General features: G+C 40.5%; 1 protein-coding gene across 2 annotated transcripts in view; it reads left to right on the plus strand.

Annotated features, from left to right (window-relative positions):
* The first annotated feature begins 12 nt into the window (after window positions 1-12).
* ALG5 (ALG5 dolichyl-phosphate beta-glucosyltransferase) overlaps window positions 13-21,295 on the plus strand; it is a 28,331-nt gene continuing 7,048 nt past the window's right edge. Inside the window, exons 1-8 of one of the 2 annotated variants that reach the window (XM_069602229.1) lie at window positions 13-529; window positions 5,233-5,404; window positions 5,779-5,825; window positions 6,159-6,227; window positions 6,768-6,860; window positions 8,413-8,526; window positions 13,713-13,772; window positions 18,897-19,048. In XM_069602229.1, the coding sequence (XP_069458330.1) occupies window positions 5,266-5,404; window positions 5,779-5,825; window positions 6,159-6,227; window positions 6,768-6,860; window positions 8,413-8,526; window positions 13,713-13,772; window positions 18,897-19,048 (674 nt within the window). In that variant the 5' untranslated portion in view covers window positions 13-529; window positions 5,233-5,265. Of the gene's footprint in view, window positions 530-1,197; window positions 1,356-5,232; window positions 5,405-5,778; window positions 5,826-6,158; window positions 6,228-6,767; window positions 6,861-8,412; window positions 8,527-13,712; window positions 13,773-18,896; window positions 19,049-21,295 lie in introns of those variants that run through there. The other variant, XM_069602228.1, reaches the window with a different exon arrangement.

Genomic DNA, 21,295 nt, shown 5'->3' on the forward strand with positions numbered 1-21,295 from the left:
GCTACCTGATATGTAGAAGGCAGGGTTGTATGGACCAGAGTAGAGGTAGAAGAGGTGACGGTGGTTTCCCGCATGGCTTCGCTTCGACCACCCCTAGCCAGTCGCCCCTTTAGGTTTTCTTGACCTTGACGTTTTTGGCGAATCGGCTTTTACGAAAGTTATGAGTGTTTGTTTAGAAACAGTTTGATAGTTCAAGCGTGCGTGCTTAGTCTCTTCTGTAGAATCAGACTTTTCGCGACCCGATGGACTATAACCCACCAGCCTCTTCTGTCCTTGGAATTCTCCAGGCAAGAATACTAAACTGCGAAGATCTTCCCAAACCAGGAGTGGAACCCATGTCTCCTGCGTCTTCTGCATTGAAGGCGGATTCTTTATCGCTGAACCACCAGGGAAGCCCACCATTCAAAAGTTTCAGAGAAAACCGACGGTATAGCAAAAAATCAAGTGTTGAGCGTGGAGCATTATTCCAGTGTTTCCGCGTTCTTTCCCCCTCCTCCTTAGGCTGAGCCCTGGGCTTGCCTTCTTCCAGGTAAAAGCCTCCTGCTAGAGCACCGAAAATTTAAAAATTCTGTGCGCTGGTTATCCACATCAGGTTACATTACGCAGCTGCCAAGAGTGGGCTCCAAAGAAACAACTTTCGTTGTAGACTGTGTCGTGGCTCAAAACCTCCACTCCACCTCCTTCCTAGAAAGGGTTGCTGATAAAACGCAGGACATCCAATTCAATTTGAATGTCAGGTGAACAAAGAGTACACGCAAAATTGTTCATGTTATTAGTTGTTACCAGAAGCTGGGGGAGAACTGGGAAAGTTTTAGAAATAGACGGTAGTGATGGTTGCAGGAAGCTGTGAGTGCAGTCAATGTCCCTGTAGTAGACACATAAACTGGTTAAAATGGGAAATTTGATCAGTTTTTCAAAGTTAATATAACAAAAAGCTCTTAAATGGGCGAGCTTTGAGTGTGTGTTATATTTTAATAGTGCTGTTGAAAACCGATCCGTTGCTATCTGAAATTCAATTTAAGTGGACATCCGTTTATTTCTCCTTGCTGATTTTGACAACCCTACTGCGTTTGAACAGAGCCGCTCGCACACAACATAGTCTCGTCACGCGGTGGCGCTGTGGGCAGCGCGGGTCCCCGGGCGTGACCGGGTCTGGCCGCGAGGTGGCGCTGTGGGCGGCGGGCGCCCAGCTGGCGTGGCCTCTCTGCGGGCAGGAGGCGGGGCTGCGCGGCCGCATTTCCGCGTGTGTGTAAACGCGGGATAGGGCGGCTGGCGGCCCGGCATGGAGGATGGCTCCGGTCTTGCTGCAGCTGGCGGTGCTCGGCGTGGCGCTGGCCGCCGCGGCCCTGATTCTGGTGAGGAGAGGGGTTGGGGACAGACGCGGACCTGGGCTCACTGCGCTCCTGGAGGCGCGGCCCCCCAGGCATGCTCTCCTCCTAGCTGTCCGCTCTTTGACGTGTCCTTCCACCACGCTTCCCCAAGCCTAGACCCCAGAATTTCACACCCCCTTTCCTTCAGGTCCTTATTTTTATTTTGGAGCTCCTTCCCCCTGCGTGCCCAGAACCTAGCACTTGCGTTCACTGGGACATGCCCACCCCGTCTTCTTTTAGTCCCCTGGTTCCCGGACCTTCTGCCCATCCGCCCTCTCAGCCCTGACCTCTCCAAGACTTCCTCCCGGGTCTGCAGTTCTGGCCCTACCCAGGGAGATCCTGAGCACCTCCCCAGAAAGTGTGTGCTTTCTAGACACTCTGTTTCCTGGTATAATTAAGCAAATGGAAAGTGGTGACCGCACTGACCAAAGCCAGCTATTAGCAGAGCAGATAAATCAGCGGACCAGGAAGACCAAGCTGGTCCAGGCCTGGTGTTACCGTATGGTTGGGGGTCGTTATGTGCCAGAATTCAGCACCCTAAGTTCACTGCATCTGCACGAAACTGTACAGCGGTATTCAAACTCAGATTTTCTTTGCCACTTCTGTGGAAACACAGAAGCAGTGTAACACTTCTTGATCCATAAGTAGTAGAAAACTAGCCGAGTGAGCTTTCTCCCATATAATTTGGGATGGGCCCGCCATCTAGTTAGTAAAGAGGGAGATTTCCGCTTCCTTGACGTTGAGGTTAGCAGCCTAAGTAGCCTTGCCAGGGAGGCCACTGGGCCAGCTTCTCAGAATTTACAGCTTAGAGGTAGTTTAGAGAACAAGCAATGTATCCTGACATGTTTAGTGTTTGTGTCTGCCTGAGTGAAGAGGTCTGTTTTTCTCTTAGTAGGATATGGAGATTTGTTTGTTTGTTTTTTCAGGGTTTTGGTGGGGCAGAGTTTGACAGAATCCTAAGTTGAATCTGTCTTGTGTTGACTCTGTTAAATGTGCACTTCATGAGGTTGTACTAAAAGTTTTTGATCCTAGTAGCTCAAAGTGGTTATAAGAGCGTCTGTTTATTGAATACTTCCATTATGTTGGATAGTGTATTCAGCTTTCAGCCAGGATTATCTCTTTTAATCTTTAAAACAGCAAACTGACAGAAATGTTATCATTCGTTTTCCTTGACTGGTGAGGAAGCTGATGTTGGAAACATGGATTCATGGAGGCAAATGTCACCCAACTAGCGGAACTTGGTTTTTTTAGATGCCAGAGCAGGAGCACAGAACACATCAGTCTTGTTTCATATATAATCTCCGCACTGTCTCTTTACCACTTCTTTTCTGAATTAATTTTGAAGCAAATCCAAGGCATCACATTTAATCTGTAAATGTTAAGCATTTTTCTCTAAAGTTAGGACCCCCTTCTAAAAACATAATCACAATAAGGTTATCGCAGTTTTAAGTTTAACGTTGTTAAGTGATTTAAAATACACTGTTGATTCAAATGCCTTTGTATTAGTGTAACTGGTTTGTATTTGTATAACTGGTTTGTTTCATTCAGTATCCACACACACTTAGCACTAGATCAGTTTGTCTCAAGTGTCTTAAACAATTTCTCCTCTTTTTTTTTTTTCTTGTGTTTCTTAAGCAGTCATTTGTTCTGTAGAATTTCTCACAATCTGGATTTTACTAACTGCATCCCTTAGGTAACTTTTAACATTTTGCTCTGTCCCCTGAATTTCCTGTGAACTGCTGGTTACAGCTGCAATTTGATGAAATCCATATTTGAGTTTTAATCAAGAGAAGTGTGTGGATGGTGCTGATTACTCCTTTTGTGTCATATCAAGAAGCATGTGATGACTGATTTTCTGTGGTGTCTAATGGGATTCACAGCTTCAGGAGTTACTAGCTTGACCCACCAATCATTAAGTTTGTCATTAACCTAATGGTTTTAGCAGCCATCGATGATCACTGCCTAAATCCGCTGTTTCACTGGGGGTTGCAGAGTGGAATATTGTATCGTTGCTTCACGTGTTACCTCGAATTTTGTAATGAAAAAAATTCATCTGCAGCTATTCAGTTTCCCTGAAATACTTTTCATATTTTAAAAGGTAAAGATAAAAGGCAAGTTTTGAAAATAATGAGATGGTTCCCTGGCTTCTTACAAAGGTGATTAATTAATTTTTTATTTTCAGTATCATTACAAACCCATGATATACAGTTTTCCCTGTGTTTTGATACACTGCACTAGTTATTCTTTTGGAAGCTTCAATTCTTCCCTGTCAAGTTGGACCCAATCAAGCTGGCTACTTTGTCATTATGTTTGTAGCTTCCTGGCCTGACTGCTACCCCACTTTGAATCAGCCATTTCTCTTAGGAGCACTGGTTGCTTTTAGTAGGAAATTGAATTTAGTAACCACAATCTGGTCACTTGGAGTACAGAGCAGGAACTCTAACCACTAGGCGGCACACTGCCTTCAGTTCAGTTCAGTTCAGTCACTCAGTTGTGTCCCACTCTTTGCTACCCCATGAATTGCAGCACGCCAGGGCTCCCTGTCCATCACCATCTCCTGGAGTTCACTCAGACTCATGTCCATTAAGTCGGTGATGCCATCCCGCCATCTCATCCTCTGTCGTCCCCTTCTCCTCCTGCCCCCAATCCCTCCCAGCATCAGAGTCTTTTCCAATGAGTCAACTCTTCACATGAGGTGTCCAAAGTACTGGAGTTTCAGCTTTAGCATCATTCCTTCCAAAGAAATCCCAGGGCTAATCTCCTTCAGAATGGACTGGTTGGATCTCCTTGCAGTCCAAGGGACTCTCAAGAGTTCTCCAACACCCAGTTCAAAAGCATCAGTTCTTCGGCGCTCAGCTTTCTTCACAGTCCAACTCTCGCATCCATACATGATCACTGGAAAAACCATAGCCTTGACTAAACACTGCCTTCATACTCATGCTAATCAGAAGCACATTCAATTTCAGTACGTTTCCAGTGGGATGTTATAAATGGCCATTGAATTACAAATGAATTGCATTCCAAAAGTTGGTAGGTTGATTGTTTTGAAAGCAGAAAGTATATCAGTAGAAACAGTGCTTCAAAGAATGGTTATTTCCAAAGCCAGCTCCCTAGTGAATCTGGAAGAGGGCTATATAATGTTAGCAGCTCATAGTGCCTACAGGCTCCAAATTTGATACTTGACTCCAAAACATTCTGTGTTCTGAACTGAAATCTGGGATGAGTATATATTCTTCAGCTTTTTTGTCCTTATTCTGGGGCTGGCCAACGCTTTCCTTGCAACCCTGGTCAGCCTGGTCCTGAGTGAGGTCTGCCCTCGCCCACAGGCTGTCCCTTTGCCATGGAGGCTCTGGGGGGAGTGGGGCAAGGGATTGGAGTTCAGGGTATCTCGGGGTAGGTGTCACCCCCGTAGTGACTGTTCCTTCTTAGATCTGAGATGACAGAAGCCTGGGGCATGACAGGACACGGATAGCCCCCTGGGGCATTAGTACCTTAGTAAGGGAAGAAAGGGCAATAGTAATCAGTTTACAAGAAGAGGTGAAGGGTTGGAGCTTTGAAGTCACCTCCAGACCATTGTTACTGGACTAAAAACAGTAAATGTTGTGTCCGACTCTTTGCGATCCCGTGGACTGTGGCCCACCAGGCTCCTCTGTCCGTGGGATTCTCCAGGCAAGAATACTGGAGTGGGTTGCCATGCCCTCCTCCAGGGGATCTTCCCGACCCAGGGGTCAAACTCAGGTCTTGTGTGTTGCAGGCAGATTCTTTACTCATCCAAGCCACCAGGGGAAGCCCCTCTTCTAACATAACACATGTTTTAAAAGGTCACCACAATATAATCTCTTATTAACATATCTGCTTTTAGATTTCCTTTGTTGCGTTTATAACTGCTACAGAGATGCCACACCTTCAGCGACATGAAGAAGAGAAGTTCTTCTTAAATGCCAGGGGCCAGAGGGAAGCCTTACCCAGCATTCAGGACTCACCTACCAAACAGCTTTCTGTGGTCGTGCCTTCCTACAATGAAGAAAAACGGTGTAAGCCCTCCTTGATTCTTCTGGTAAGGGGTAGTTTGGGAAGAAAAGGAAATTGAAAGTCTGGGCTTGGCCAGAGCCTTGATACTTGTGGGCTGTAGAGTGTGTGCATGGTTGGTGGTTGTGGATTAGACGAGAAAGGAGCATCCAGTCTGAGGCTGAAGTGTTGAAGAGAAGTGATGAGCGAGAGGGGAGCAGAAGACAGATGTTCCGGATAGAAATAGCCTCTGGGGGGGACAGCCCAGGAGGGCTTAGTTAGTCAGGCTTCTTTGATATATAAACTGTGTGCTGGGACAAAATAATTTTCAAAAGCAATTTATATATGTGTGTGTGTGTACGTGTGTATATATATATTTATTATTATTATTTTCTTTAAGTGCCTGTAATGATGGATGAAGCTCTGGGTTATCTGGAAGACAGACAGGTATCATGTTTTCTCTGACGTCTAATTAATCCTAGAACGGGTCGCCAGGCTGTGGACCCCAGGCTGGATCCGCGATGAGAGGCGGCGCCGGCCATTCTCGGGCTGTCACGGCCCCGGCCTCTGCTCAGCCTGTGGCCTTGGCCTTTCTACACATTATGCACTTTGTACGGTTACATTCTGTAACTGTGCTTTGTACACTTAAACTTATATTCATATTTATACACATAAACAGTAAAAAAAACACTAGTTGCTTTTTTAGCTTCCTTACAACTTGATTAGAATTCTTAATGTTGGCCATGCCTAATAGTGGTATTTTATTTTTGCTTTTTGCAGAAACAAGATCCCACCTTCACTTATGAGGTGATAATAGTTGACGATGGCAGCAAAGACCAGACTTCAAAGGTAAGTCTGCTGAGGAGCCAGCAGAGAGAAAGAGGTTGAAGACTCAGAAGAGGACAAGTCTGGTGGGATTCTCTGCTAAGAGTGAGGAATTCGAGGAGAAGATTTGGGGGAAATGGTGTAGGATTCATACAGCTTCTCTGGGGAGTAAGGTTGGCTGCTGACAAGTAAACAGGTCTTTAAGCAGTTCTGGTAACCCAGTCACAAATGTGTAACAGTCAAGGAGCATGTGGCTTTTATTTTTATTTTCTCTAGAAGCTCTGTAGCTTAGGCAGAGGAGTCGAGAAAAAAGAGACAGCCACTGCCTGTTCTGGTGTCTCCTCTGCAGGAAAGGGAGCTGTGACCTCAGCAATCAGGCTTGGATCTTGGTCCCAGGAATTCAGCAGCTTCTCTAGGCCACCAGAACCCGCTGTGGGTGTCACCCGGTCACAAAGAGGCAGCAACTAGAATATCAAGTGTTTAAGCCAAAATCAGAAACCCAGTTTCTGTTACTGTCTTGGAATTCAAATTCGTTTTAATTCTGACTTTTATGTAATTTGGCAGGTAGCTTTTAAATACTGCCAGAAATACGGAAGTGACAAAGTGCGAGTGATAACGCTGGTGAAGAACCGTGGAAAGGGCGGAGCGATTAGGATGGTAATAACCTAATTTCAACATTTTTATCTGAAATATGAAGGTATTTTGAATAGCCTCTTTTGTCGATTACAGCACATGTATATTCTGCAACTTGGTGGTTAAATACCATCCTTTCAAATAAGGCTGGTAAATTGCTTTTAATAACTTCTTATATATATGTATATATAATTTGATCATAATAAAAAGAAAATATCATGCCATAGCTATGATGTGCTGGGTGATTTGGAAGGAAGTATTCATCTTGATCTGGCAGTGAGGTGGAGGCCCTCAGTGGTAGAATCAGAAGGGTCGCCCACATTCAAGAAACCCCCTATCGTGTATCACTGAGTCACTCCTTTATTATTATTATTTTTTAATCTCAAACGTATAGCTACAGATTTTGTGCCTTGTAGTGTTTCTCTTTTTGAAAACTTAATATATGATGTTCAGATATTAAATACAGCTCTTTATTTCTGCTTTTTCACCCATATTCTAATGAGTATGATAAAAAGACATCACATTTACTAATAAGTGGCTTATGGTGTAGAATAGATCAAATTTCTGTCGAGATTTGTATGTGCTGTGCTGTGCTGTGCTTAGTCACTTAGTCATGTTCCAGCTCTTTGCAATCCCATGGATTGTAGCACCAGCCTCCCCTGTCCATGGAATTCTTCAGGCAAGAATACTGGAGTGGGTTGCCATACCCTTCTCCAGGGGATCTTCCCAACCCAGGGACCAAACTGGGATCTCCTGCATTACAGGCAGTTCTTCCAGCTGAGCTACTGAGGAAGCCCCCTAGATTTGTATATGTGTGTCTTATCTGTAGGCACACTGTTAAGTGACAGAATATTTACACTTAAGAAACAATCTGTTCACTCAAATGCACCATGAAATTAAGAGCTGATGCATAGTTTCTGTGTGAAATATGCACTGGTGGGGCCGTATTCTGCCCAAAGATTGATCAGTTCACAATTGAGTGGCATAAGTTTGCTAAGTGTCAGATGCCTAAAGTAATATTTGAATATATCCACACTCTCTAAATTTTAGTGGCATTCTACATTTCTTTATTGAACAATTAATTCTAAGTATTTTAGATCCCATAGTAAAAAATACCAAAGCTCTGTCATGTTATGATGCATTTCACAGCAAAGCTGTCTGTGTTTTATTTGTTCAATATCTCCACAAATATCTTCTCCATATACTCCTCTAAGGAGGCCCTGGTCCCTGTTAAGTGCCACTGGACTTACATAATACAGGTATAATATTTATAGTAGGTATTTTACATTTTTATTCTTACTGATGCAGCATATCTTTATCCAAATCTATTTTCTTATCTCGATATTTTCCGAGGTATTAGTAGTATGACCTCACAAAGTTTTTAAAATCATGAAGTAGACACTGGATACTTCTGGCATGATCTTATCAATTGTTTTCAGGGGACTTTGGCCTCCTGCCATGTCGTACCTAATATTTCTTTCTTGGATATTTTAAGTAAAGCAGAACAAATTGCTATGTCACCAAATTTAACTTTGATTTTAAGCAACTTTCTTTTAATTGAAATTTTGACATACAGGGTGTATTCAGTTCTCGAGGTAAAAAGATCCTTATGGCAGATGCTGATGGAGCCACCAAGTTTCCAGATATTGAAAAATTAGAAAAAGGACTGAATGATCTACAGCCGTGGCCAGTGAGTATAGAGTATAGTTTAAATGATATTCAGTAAAGAACAGAGGGGGCCTAAAGTAAAATCAAAACAGTGTTTTTAAGTTAAACAGTTGGGGAATTTTTTTTGGGGGGGTGTGAAATTCCTATATGCAGTCCCACAAAAGAGCTAATTACTAACATTCACTGATTTTCTGAGATTCACTTCACAGTTACTTATTTAATATTCTGTCCATCTCTCTCAATTTTAAATTGCTTTACTCCCACCAGAGTTTTAATATTTATCATGCATATTCAGCTAAATCTTTTATGTAAAAGCATAGACTGACACTTCTAGGTAGAGATATGAAATGAAACTGGATCACAGAATCTTATTTTTATGAAACAAAAGCAAACCACAAGCAACAACCACTCGAAAAAGATTACGTGTCTGTTTGTGCCACAATTTCAAAAAGTGGAGGTTGACTTTCACTCAGCATAATGCATCTGAGATTCCTCCCAGTTTCTGTGTATCAGTGATTTGTGCCTTTTAACTGCTAAGTGGTATTCCATTGTGTGGGTATACCACAGCTTGTTTATCCATTCAACTGTTGGAGGACATTTGGGCAGTTTTCCGGCATTTGGCAATTATGAATAAAGGCAGTATCAACATTTGTTTTAAAAGAAAAAAAAAAAAGTAAAGGTTGAGGAAAGAAAGAAAATCCTGGTGCCATTTCTAGCCTTTAAAAGCCATTTAGAGAAAGAAGATAACTTTACTATATTCTGAGCTTTTTATGAAATACTCCTGATCTAGAAAGATTCAGACTTTGAGGATGAGTTAGTGCCTATGGACAGCATTCACTGACACACTGTATCCCAGGATTTAGCAGAAGTTTCTAGGGCTCCCCATTGTCAGGGCTTCAAGCTGGGTGTGGATCCATTCCTCAGAGCTGTGCACCCTTGTACAGGAATGACAAAAATCTCACAACAGCAAGGAACCCAAGTAACCCAACAAAGCTGCATGGAACTTTATCTGTTTTCCATGTGTCTTCTCGACTTTGGCCTATTAATAGTTATTTCAGTTTTTAAATAGCAGATTTCTTTTTCTTAGCATCCTGGTCATTTTCTACCAAAGTTGGTGAGGATCCAGTTACGACATGGTGCTGTTACCTAGTAGATACCACCACTGGACCGTGACTCCCATCCTTATACTGGTGCCTCTGTACCTCTTAAGAGGTGTCACCTCTGTTTCTATATTTCTTTGGCTTTGTTAAGAAATGGAAATGTGGCTCTGAATTTATTACGCATCAGCATGTTCAATTTCAGTTTCTCAGGATACAGGCTCTTGTTCTATCTTTAATGTAATTGGTACTCCCTTTTCAATCCGTTTGAGCCAGAAAGCCCATAAGCATGCCTCACATGTATCTCCTTGAACCCTCATGAAAACTGACTAGAATAGTTCTGAAAAGGATGAAGCAGGAACGGGAGTTCTCTAGTGAGTGCACAACCGACTCACTAGATGGCAGAAGTTAACTGAAATGTCTTTTACAGCATTGGTTTCACAGGATCGCCAGCATGTTCTTCAGTGGCTTCCACTGTTCTCTTTCTTCTTGGCTGGTTTTATTTTTAATGGCAACAATAAGAAATGTGCTGCTCCAGCTGACCCTTGACCAACAAAAGGGGTGTAGGAGTGCCTACACCCCACCTCCCTCCACAGGCCCGGGTCAACCCTGTGTTGTTCAAGGGTCAGCTGTACTTCTTTCTTGTGTATCCTCTTAGAGTAACCAGGCCACGTATTCTAGGCTAATTATTCCTGCCTGGTGAACTTTAAAAAGTTTCCTGCAGTCCCTTCTCTGAAGATGATTATTCTTTTAAGGTTGTGAACTAAATGTATATAATTCAAGTAGAGCGTTATATGACAAAATAGGGATCTACAGTTCCAAATAGTTTATCTTTTTTTTTAATGTAAAGCTTTTCTCCCAGCTTTTTAGTTTCCTAACCTGTAGTGTCCTGCTGCTGCTGCTGCTGCTAAGTCACTTCAGTCGTGTCCGACTCTGTGCGACCCCATAGACAGCAGCCCATCAGGCTCCCCCGTCCCTGGGATTCTCCAGGCAAGAACTCTGGAGTGGGTTGCCATTTCCTTCTCCAATGCATGAAAGTGAAAAGTGAAAGTGAAGTCGCTCAGTCGTGTCCAACTCTTAGCGACCCCATGGATTGCAGCCTACCAGGCTCCTCCGTCCATGGGATTTTCCAGGCAAGAGTACCGGAGTGGGGTGCCATTGCCTTCTCCAGTAGTGTCCTACCTCAATAAAAATATGTTTGATTTTATGAAATAATTTTTTGAGCAAAGTATATGATGATCATTTGTTTAGTAGTTTGGCCACCTGATGTGAAGAGCTGACTCACTGGAAAAGACCCTGATGCTGGGAAAGATTGAGGGCAGGAGGAGAAGGGGGCGGACAGAGGATGAGATGGTTGGATGGTATCACTGGCTCAATGGACATGGGTTTGAGTGAACTCCGGGAGTTGGTGATGGACAGGAAGCCCTGGCATGCTGCAGTTCATGGGGTCGCAAAGAGTTGGACACGACTGAGCAACTGAACTGAACTGAACTGTTGAGTAGTTTAGCTATTCAAAGTAGAATCAACTGGAACTAGCATGCAGGAAGTAATTTCTTAAGCCAGTTTTTTCCCCCAGACTGGGGTAAATAGTACTTGAGAAAGGAGAGCAAAAGCAAAAAAATACAAAATACAAAATGTTAGCAGTGGCTGCTTTTAGGTAGTGAGATTATGCATGAGTTTTTATAATAACTTTTTTCTGTATGCATGTAAATTTGTATGCTTACCAATTTCTTTACAGTGAACACTTTTTTAGTTTATTTCGATTAATGGTTCAAAGTTCAAACAGTATAAGAAGGTATGCAGTGAACCCAGCTCTGCATTTCTCAGTCACCCAGTCACTCTCAGAAGTTACTGTCATCCATTTCCGCATGTCCACCTAGAAGATGTATGTTGTATTCTTTATTTTTTAAATACACACTATGCATTATTCCTGTTGTTTGCATTTCACAACATATCTGGGAGATTGAGCCATCTGTGTACATCAGAATCCTTATTCTTTCACAGCTCCATAGCCAGTCCCTTTGGATTGAGGTACAGGTTTGCTTCTTCAAACAATACTGAAGTGTTCAACCTTATATAGATGTCATTTTACACATATGCAAGTTTATTATGGGAAGAATCTCTAGCTGTAAAATTGCTGCATCAAATTATGTGTATATTTGTAATTGGGATAACAGTTTTCAAATTGCTGTCTATATAGAATGTGTGTGTACAATAAGGTACAAAATTAATAGATCTTATTTACATTGCTCTTGGTATGATTGCGGTAGGAATCTCTTCAGTGATTTAAAAGGTATTTCCACTTCCTATTTTTGTGAATTTGTGTTTATAACCTTCACCTCTTTCCAAATCAATCGTTGAGTACTTTTCTTAATAATTTGTAGGAGCACTTTATATATTTTGGAAATTAACCTTTTGTCTATAATATAAATTATTGCTGTGTTTTGCCCCAGTTTGTCTTTTAATTTTTAATGTGGTTGGATTTTTCTTGTTTTGCCACACAATAATCTTTAAGATTTTCTTGTCAAGTTGATAAATTCTTCTGGGGTTTGTGTATTTGTGCCTTCCTTGGGATCATTTGGAGAAGGAAATGGCAACCCCCTCCAGTATTCCTGCCTGAGAAATTCCATGGACAGAAGAGCCTGGTGGGCTGCAGTCCCTGGAGTCACAAAGTGTCAGACACAACTGAGTGACTAACACACACACCCTAGTTTTTCAGGCTTCCCTGGTAGCTCAGCTGGTAAAGAATCTGCCTGCAATGCAGGAGACCCTGCTTGATTCCTGGGTCAGGATGTTCCCTGGAGAAGGGGAAAGCTACCCACTCCAGTATTCTTGGGCTTTCTGGTGGCTCAGACAGTAAAGAATCTGCCTGCAATGTGGGAAACCTGGGTTCAATCCCTGGGTTGGAAAGATCCCCTAGAGAAAGGTATGGCAGCCCGCTCCAGTATTCTTGCCTGGAGAATCCCGTGACAGAGGAGCCTGGCAGGCTACAGTCCATGGGGTCGCAGTCGGACATGAATAAGCGACTAAGCACAGCATAGCACCTTAGTTTTTCTAGCTTCCCTGGTGGCTCAGTGGTAAAGAATCCCCCTCAGTGCAGAAGACAAGGGTTCAATCCCTGGGTTGGGAAGATCTGAAGAAGGAAATTCTTCTTGCCTGGGAGATCCCATGGGACCTGTGGGGACTACAGTCCATGAGGTTGTGAAAGAGTCAGACACACTTAGCGACTAAACAACAACAACTTTAGTTTTAATTATTTTTAGCTTTATAATTTAACTTTAAATCCTCTGGACTAGTCCTTTCTCACTCTTAGAATATTCTTGGCTCTTCTTGGTTCTTTATTTTTCAGTATTAACTTCTAAATTAGCTTCTCTAAATCAGTGAAAAAATATTCGTATATTTCTATTGGTATGGCTTTAAATTTAAAGGTTAGGGAGTTGCCTTTTTAATGCTGTAATCACATCCTCTCATCCATGGTCATGGTCTGCCCTCTTTGATTGGATATTTTTCTTTCCTTTGGTTGCATTTGTATGTTTCCTTTATTTAGATCTTGCTACATTTCTTGTAAAGACTATAAATTTTTCCTTTTTATTCATGTTATTAATATTGTTTTTGCTTCCATTATGATTATCTGATCATTGTATCTACATATAAGACTGAAATATTATATATATATATATATATATATTCATCTTGTGCCCACTCATCTTTTACATTCTCTTATATACATTCTCTTATTTGTAATCAGTTTTCAGTTGATATTCTTAGGTTTTCCATAATGCAGTGATTACATATAAAATCACGCTATCTACAGATAACCCTTTTCTTTCTAATACTACTAATTTTTATTATAATTATATTGACAAAGTATTTTCAGTTAGAAAAATCACTTAAATATATGAATTCTGAAATAATCCATGCCTCTTATATTTAGCAGGGAAAACTGTCATCTCAGTAAATACAATTAGACTTCTTTAAGATTCTGAACTCCTCAGTAAACCTTTAAAGATATTTAACATTACTTAAAAAAAAAGTTTCTAAAAAATAAGATATTTACATTGAAAGCAAATGTTTTTAATAGTGATACTGATTTCATTGCTTCTTTTTTCAGGATCAAATGGCTATCGCTTGTGGATCTCGAGCTCATTTGGAAAAAGAATCAATTGCTCAGGTGAGGCTTTCATCAAAGATGCATGCATCCTTTTTTCTTTCTTTCTGTTTTACATATACATTAGCATGAAATAAGCTTATACTTTCATAATTAATCTCATAAACATGAGGTTCCTTTCAAAAGGAAATATTGGCACGCGCAGGAATCGATTTTTGCTTTTTTCTCCTTTTCATGAGTGTAGAGGGAGACCGTAGACTTCGCTTTGGTTTAGGGTGCAAGCAGCTCTGTTTCGAAGACACAAAGAGCGTCCCCATTCAGTTACCGTATAAGGCAGATTACTCCAAATGATGCCTTTTTGAACCAATCAACTTGCCTGTAGTTTTTCTCATGTCAGCACACTGAAATACTATATTTGAAATTTTATTCAAAGTTTAAATTTTTAAAACCTGTTTCCCTTAGAAAAGCAACATAACTTCACATGAGTAAAGTTGTGCTGCCTTTTCAGTATATGGAAGAATCAGTGAAGACATTAACTTCTTGAGGTGGTGATTTACAGATTAGGCTAAGAAGCTGGAGTGACTGCAAGGAAAAAGTATGACAAGGAATCATTCTATGCAGTGTTATTTTAATTCTTTTCATGTAAAAATGTAGACCTAACGTATCAGGCTCAGTAATTGTCCATGATATTCTTTTATGTTCATCTGCTAGAGTGGTCACGTAGATTGAGCAAAAAGCTGTAGTTTTCAGAGGAAGGTCAAAATCATCTGGGGCTTGTTTTCTTTGTTTGTGTTTTTCTTTAACGCACATTCCTAGGCCAGTCTCAGACACTAAATCAGATTCTAGCCATGGGATCAAGAGTCTGCATTTTTAAGTTTCCCAAGTCACCCTATGCAACCAGAGTTTGAGAACCAATGGTATATAAGATTGACCCTTCCCCTCAGTGATTCTGAAATAGGACATGAAAAAATTATAATTTTTTCCCCAAGATATACTGATAGCAGAACCATTAAATCCCTTAAGGATCTTGCTCTAATGTGAAAACTTGAACTCTCCTTTTTTTTTTAATTTAAGAAGTAAATTATTATATCTTCTTCAGCATCTAGTCCAAATGTAACTCTGTAACCCTATGAAATCTTACTGGTATTTGGAAAAGGTTAATCTGTTAACCACAGGAGAATATCAAACACCTAGAAGTTTAGTGCTGAAAGAATTTAGAGGCTAGCTAGTCCAACTTCATCAGTTCACTGATACCCAAGAGATAAGGAAAGGAAAAGTGTATGTGTAAGATGTTTAGAACATGATTTTTAATTGTGAAATACTAGAAACTATAAAATACTATATCCCAACACTAGAAACTGTACATATTTCCCCTGGATGAAATGGCATACAGCAATAAAATAGATGCTAGTGGGCTTCCCTTGTGGCTCAGCTGGTAAAGAATCCACCTGCAATGCGAGAGACCTGGGTTCAAACCCTGGGTTGGGAAGATCCCCTGGAGAAAGGAAAGGCTACCCACTCCAATATTCTGGCCTGGAGAATTCCATGGACTGTGTAGTCCATGGGGTCGCAAAGAGTCAGACACGACTAAGTGACTTTCACTCCACTTCACAATGGAGACTGTATAATAATGTAGGGAAATACTAAAATGTTAGGTGGTATGGAAAATAGTATGATACTATAAATGCAGTATACTGTTTGTGTAAAAAATCTGTTCAAACAAAACCATGAAAACAGATCAAGGGTTTTGTGAGTAAATTTTTCCTTTTTTAAAAAAAATATATAAATGGGGAAAAAATTGTAATAAACTTGGAAAGGAAAAAGATTGGAGAAATAGGAAGCAGTTGAAGTGATTTAGAAAAGAAATGCTTGGGACCTGTTATTGTTTGTTGGCAATAGAAGGGAATTGTGGTTTTTGGTTTTGTTTTTAACGATGTAAATTCTTTTCACTTAGAACTTTCATTAGTTGAAAACTCTTTGAATTTTTTCAAAATAGTATTTAGAATGAGACTGTGCTATGATCTGGACCTTCTTTTACTTGGTGAGGCTTTTAACCAGTCATCAAGGGATCTACCCCAGGATCTCTTTTTCCTGTCATCTGTCCATCCATTCCTCCATCTCTAAAACTTAGTGACTGACATAGTGCTTTGGGGCTCTATAGAATTGGCAGCTGCTCCGGAGAGAAAGGGTAAACTGATGAGCAGTTATCCACTGGAGCCACTATGTATAATTCCTGCTGAGTAGGCTTGTAGTTCAAGTCAGGTGATTCTCATAGAACTATGTCTGTCATAGAGAAGGGCATCTCCAAGGGGCAGCACATCCCCTGGCCACATGTCCAGGAAACTGCGGCATGGACATCCACTTCTTAGACACTCGGGTTCTTTTAACGTGCTACAGGCGATGCAAATCCTCCATGAGGATCGATCTGTGGACAGTGAGAAATTACAGGAGTATTAATTAACACAGTAAACAGCAACTTTGGTAGCTAAAGTGTGTAGTTTTCAGATTTACCTTTCCTAAACACCTTTATACCTATTCTCAGTTAATCCTACCGTCTGTTCTGTTGCCCTCTTGGAAGACAGACGTACATGATACAGCACCAGTGGGGTCATTTAAGCATCCTTAAATGTGTTCATATGCCCATATATTCTGTGTAACAGTTAAAACAGTTGTGTTTATATTGTCTGGGTATTCTCAAATTTATCATTTTTGAAGGATTCAAAATAGAATCCATTACTGCTTGTTTGATCTCTTTAGGTTATATTTTTGAAGAGTCTTCGCTTAAATCTTGAGACTTCTTTAACTCCTCTTTTTAAGATAATAAAATTACCAGTCAGCTTTAAATTTCACCTGAATTCCTTGTTTATGTTTCATAAATATTAGAAATTATTGTTAATGTTAAAATAGTAAATATTTTTAAGTATCTACTTCAGAAGTTCATATAATGCTCTCCTATGACTTTGTTACCTTCATTTAACTAAATAGGTCTGTGTTTTTATATGTCTTCTAAACTTTAAGAGACTTTTTCAAGTTTTAAAAATTAAAGATCCTGTTGTTTATATTGTTACACTTTTCAATATGTCAGAAACCAAATAGGTTAAAGTCCTCATGTGAATGCGACATGTTTGTGTTTTGTTTTGTTTTTTTTCAGATAGCCATTATCCTAAAACAAACAAAAATCTTCTATTAACATCCAAGCAAAAGCAGTCATGAATATTTTTATTTGGTTACTAGTAAGCTCATCTCAATCACATTAAAAATCATTCGAGAACTAGTTTATAGGTATTGTTTTTCTACCTTTTAATTTTTATTTTTCTATCTTTCGATTTCTGTTTGTTCCTTTCCTAAGCATAAATGCTCTTTTGGAGGTTTAATCAGCCAACCAGTATTTATTGGAACTATTTTAAATGGAAGGCAGTGAGCAAGCTGTTTTGAGATCCCCAGAGTATGTTAAGATGAGGTTTCTGCCCTATCTGCTTAGTGAGGTAAGACACCCTTACATCAAAACAGAACTCATGATTCTAGGTGATCAGTGAGAAGTGTTAGAGCTTTCCAAAGACTTTGTTTCGGTACCATCTAGATAAGTTTGATATTTTATTTTTCCTTCCCTTCTTGTCCTATTTAATACACAAGTGAAATTTGGTCAGGAGGTTAAAGTGAGCTTTTAAAGGGAAGCTTTCCTTCCCTTATTAAAAGCATTTGTTAAGTGTCTTTTACTTCCTGTACCAAACACCAGGCTAAAGACTTTAATATTATACCATTTAATCCTTACCTTTGTGAGGCAGGCATTTTCATTCTAAATGAGGGAAGTGGGATTTAGAGAGTGGAAGGAACATGCTCAAGGTCAGCCTAATTATTAATGGAGCCAGGATTCATATACAGGCCTGCTCAGTGCAGTGGCTTTTCTCTTCCGTCATCTTATATGACTGTTGAGTCATGATTTTGTTCCTTGGTGATAGAAAAAGTCATGTGAATGAAGAACGATCCTAAAGATTGCAGTAATGAAAAAGAAAAGCCAAAAGGAGGGAAGGACCTTGATTTACCAACATGAGATATTATTCTGCATAGACTTTTACTGGGTTTCTTATGTGCATATGTAATATATCATTCCATTGGTTTCTACTACCACAATTATAGAAAATTTTAAGAGATCTTATCTTTTTTTAATCCTAAATATGAAAGTCTTGACTGCCATAATTACTGATCTGTTTTTCTTATGCTTTTAAATTTTCATTGTTTTATGAATAAAATATATATGTTGTGTTACTACTACTAATAAAATTAATGACGGCTAACAATAAGAAATAGAAGGCAATGGCACCCCACTCCAGTACTCTTGCCTGGAAAATCCCATGGATGGAGGAGCCTGGAAGGCTGCAGTCCATGGGGTCGCTGAGGGTCGGACACGACTGAGTGACTTAACTTTCACTTTTCACATATTGGAGAAGGAAATGGCAACCCACTCCAGTGTTCTTGCCTGGAGAATCCCAGGGACAGGGGAGCCTGGTGGGCTGCCATCTATGGGGTTGCACAGAGTCAGACACGACTGAAGTGACTTAGCAGCAGATAAAAGACTATTTAAATTTAATTTCCAAAAAAGAACTTAGCCTGTTAAAGTATATTTTATCAGAAATATCTGCCATACTTAATTAGGGAGACTGGGTATTTGTTTCAAACTCCTTGATGGTCTGTGGCTTCTGTGACACTTTTGCTGACCCCTGCTGTTGTATTCTCATTAGCCAGGTATCAAACTTCAGGCTGAAATCATGGTTCATTTTTACAAGATAATCTGGTAACTCACCTTTCCTGAAACCAAAATATGTTTGGGGCACAGAGGCATGAAAGACGGTGGAGATGTTCCTCTTGCTCATAGCAGCCCCCCCAGCTGCTGTGCAGGTTTCTGGCCAACTGAAGCCTCGGCTCTCACAGTCACTGTGATTCTTCTTGTCTGACTAAACCTCCAGGAAGGAAGTAACTACTTCTCTAGCCCCCGCCCAGCTCCAAGCAGTAGGCATCCTCGGTGTCTAGAATAGACTTCACCAGGGCAGCTAATGGGATGATGGTGTTCATGTGTGAGAGCTGCTCAGTCAGTTAAATATTAAATTGCAGTTCTCTGCAGCCAGATTGTTTTCAACGTCTCCTTTATAGATAAATGGAAATGTCATTTATATTTTGTCTTTGTTGCAGCGTTCTTACTTCCGTACTCTTCTCATGTATGGGTTCCACTTTCTGGTGTGGTTCCTTTGTGTCAAAGGAATCAGGGACACACAGTGTGGGTTCAAATTATTAACTCGAGAAGCAGCGTCACGGACGTTTTCATCTCTCCACATTGAACGATGGTAGGTTCCTAACCGGTGTGTGTCTGGTATGTCTTCTTATGCAGCAGTTACTCCAGGTAATGGGAAGCAACCTTGTATTCTCATAATGAACCTCCAGGTTTAAACAAAATTCATACTTATATCTGTAAACTTAATCTGTGCCTATACTGGTTTGGTTCTTATTTTTAAAATCTCAAACCAAATATAGGGTATGAAGTTATATATTCACCTTAATTATGGACAGTATCAATCAAGAGGCCTGAAAACATCCTATTTCCTTAAGCTTCCTTTTTTCCTTCTATGAAAAATTCAGAAATATCAAAGCAGAAAAGGGTATCCAGTTTCTCTTTTTTCTTTTATGGGAATGAGTTCCCTCTCCTGCCTGAAGCCAGTTCTTGGATCTCTGCATCCCCTTCCACCTTCTAAGAACCCAGTCCTGTTCACTTACTTTCTCTCTTGTGTGTTTAGCCCTTTCTGTCAACCGTGTTTTTCTCATCAGTTTTTTCAAGTTTAAATTTCCCTCGCCATTAAAAAAGCATGGTCTCCATTGACACCAGCCACCAGCACCCCTCCAGCCCTAGCCCTCTTTCCTTCCACAGCCAACTTTTTCCTGGAAAAATGGTCTGTATTCATTGTCTCCATCTTCCTACTTGCCACTCCTCACCCGTCCTCCCATCTGAACATCTCGTTACCCTCCTATCATTAAATCCAGTTGTCTTGTTTAATGTGATTACTTACCATCTTGATGCATCCATCAGCGACATTCAATACTTCAGAGCACTCTGTCTTAAAATATACTGTTCTCTCAGCCTCTCTTCATCCCAGACCTCGCATCAGCTCTCAGCCTGTTTAGGAACTAACAGTGTGACACAGAAGCCTGAAACCTGGAGTCATTCTAACTGTCCCTTCATTTCTCTTCCTCTTCACCACCATCAGTTTGATCATTTTAATTCTGAAACTCCAGTTTCAGAATTAAAAACTCCATAGGACATCAGTTCCTATGCTGCAGCCAGGGGGATCTCTTCAGAAATTAGAAATGATCAGACGTACCTCTTTGCTTCCCATTGCCTTTGAGTGCCTTCCCTGGGCCTTGAGAGTGATAATGATATCAGCATCAATGTTGATTTTATGATTTTGCCCGCCTGAGTCTCCACATGCAGTTTCTTCCCTTCTCACCACTCACTGCCTCTCCGTCAGCATCGGCTTATCCTTCAGATCTTCCTTAGGACAACCTGCCCTCACTCTCTGTAGTAGACCAGATGCCCCGACTGTATGCTGTTGGAGCACCATAAACCTTTCTTGTAGCACCTGTCACATCTGTAGTATTTTATTTGTGTAATGTTTCTTTTACTCTATTAAAACATAAGCTCCACAAGAGCAGAAAATCCTAGTCGGTTGCGTACTTTAAAAACAAAAAGTAAATGGATTTGAGATGATTAAATGTCATAACATTTATGACAGAATATAAAATATTAACATATGGTATAGTTCATTGGCTAAGAGAGTGCCTGACCCATCATAGCTACTCAGTAAATATTGTTGTAAGAATTAATACTCAGTGCTAGTTCTGGGTTCTTCGTGAATTCTGTCTGTGGCAGGAGTCTGCGTAATTATTCCAGTAGATATTCATTCATGTAGTCTGTATAACTTTCATGCATGTGTTTGCAAATATTTGTTACCCCCTAGAAATAGATGTCATCTAATCTTCCCAAATAACTTTAAAGAAACTGGAGTTTCAGAATTAAAATAATCAACATTTTTTTTTTAATGTTTATTTATTTGACTGGGCCGGGTCTTAGTCACAGCATGTGGGATCTAGTTTCCTGACCAGGGATTGAACCCAGGCCCCTCTGCATTGGGAGCTCTGAGTCTTAGCCACTGGACCACCAGGGAAGTCCCCAATCAACATGTTTTTAAATCCTTTTCCCTAGGTTAAATTTTAAGTACTTATATTTGGTCTTTAAATTTAAATGCACGTTTCTGTTATATTGTTGAAGAAAATATACTGATAGTTAATGGACTCTAAAATCAGAGACTCTAAGAAGCCACTCCAGAAACACACCTCTGCAGTAGGTATTTTTCATTTAGCGGTTATGTCCAAATCTAGGGTCAAAGAGCTAGGTTCTTTGTAGTTTGAAAGGAAGGACTTAAAAATGGAGAGCAGTACGGTTTTAGGCTTGATAACTTTAAAATCATGAAATTTCCTTGTCAGGATTGTTCTAAGGCAGCACTGTCCAACAGAAATACAGTAGAAGACACAAATGCAAG

Source organism: Ovis canadensis, chromosome 10 (assembly GCF_042477335.2).
Source record: "Ovis canadensis isolate MfBH-ARS-UI-01 breed Bighorn chromosome 10, ARS-UI_OviCan_v2, whole genome shotgun sequence".
Classification (NCBI taxonomy): domain Eukaryota; kingdom Metazoa; phylum Chordata; class Mammalia; order Artiodactyla; family Bovidae; genus Ovis; species Ovis canadensis.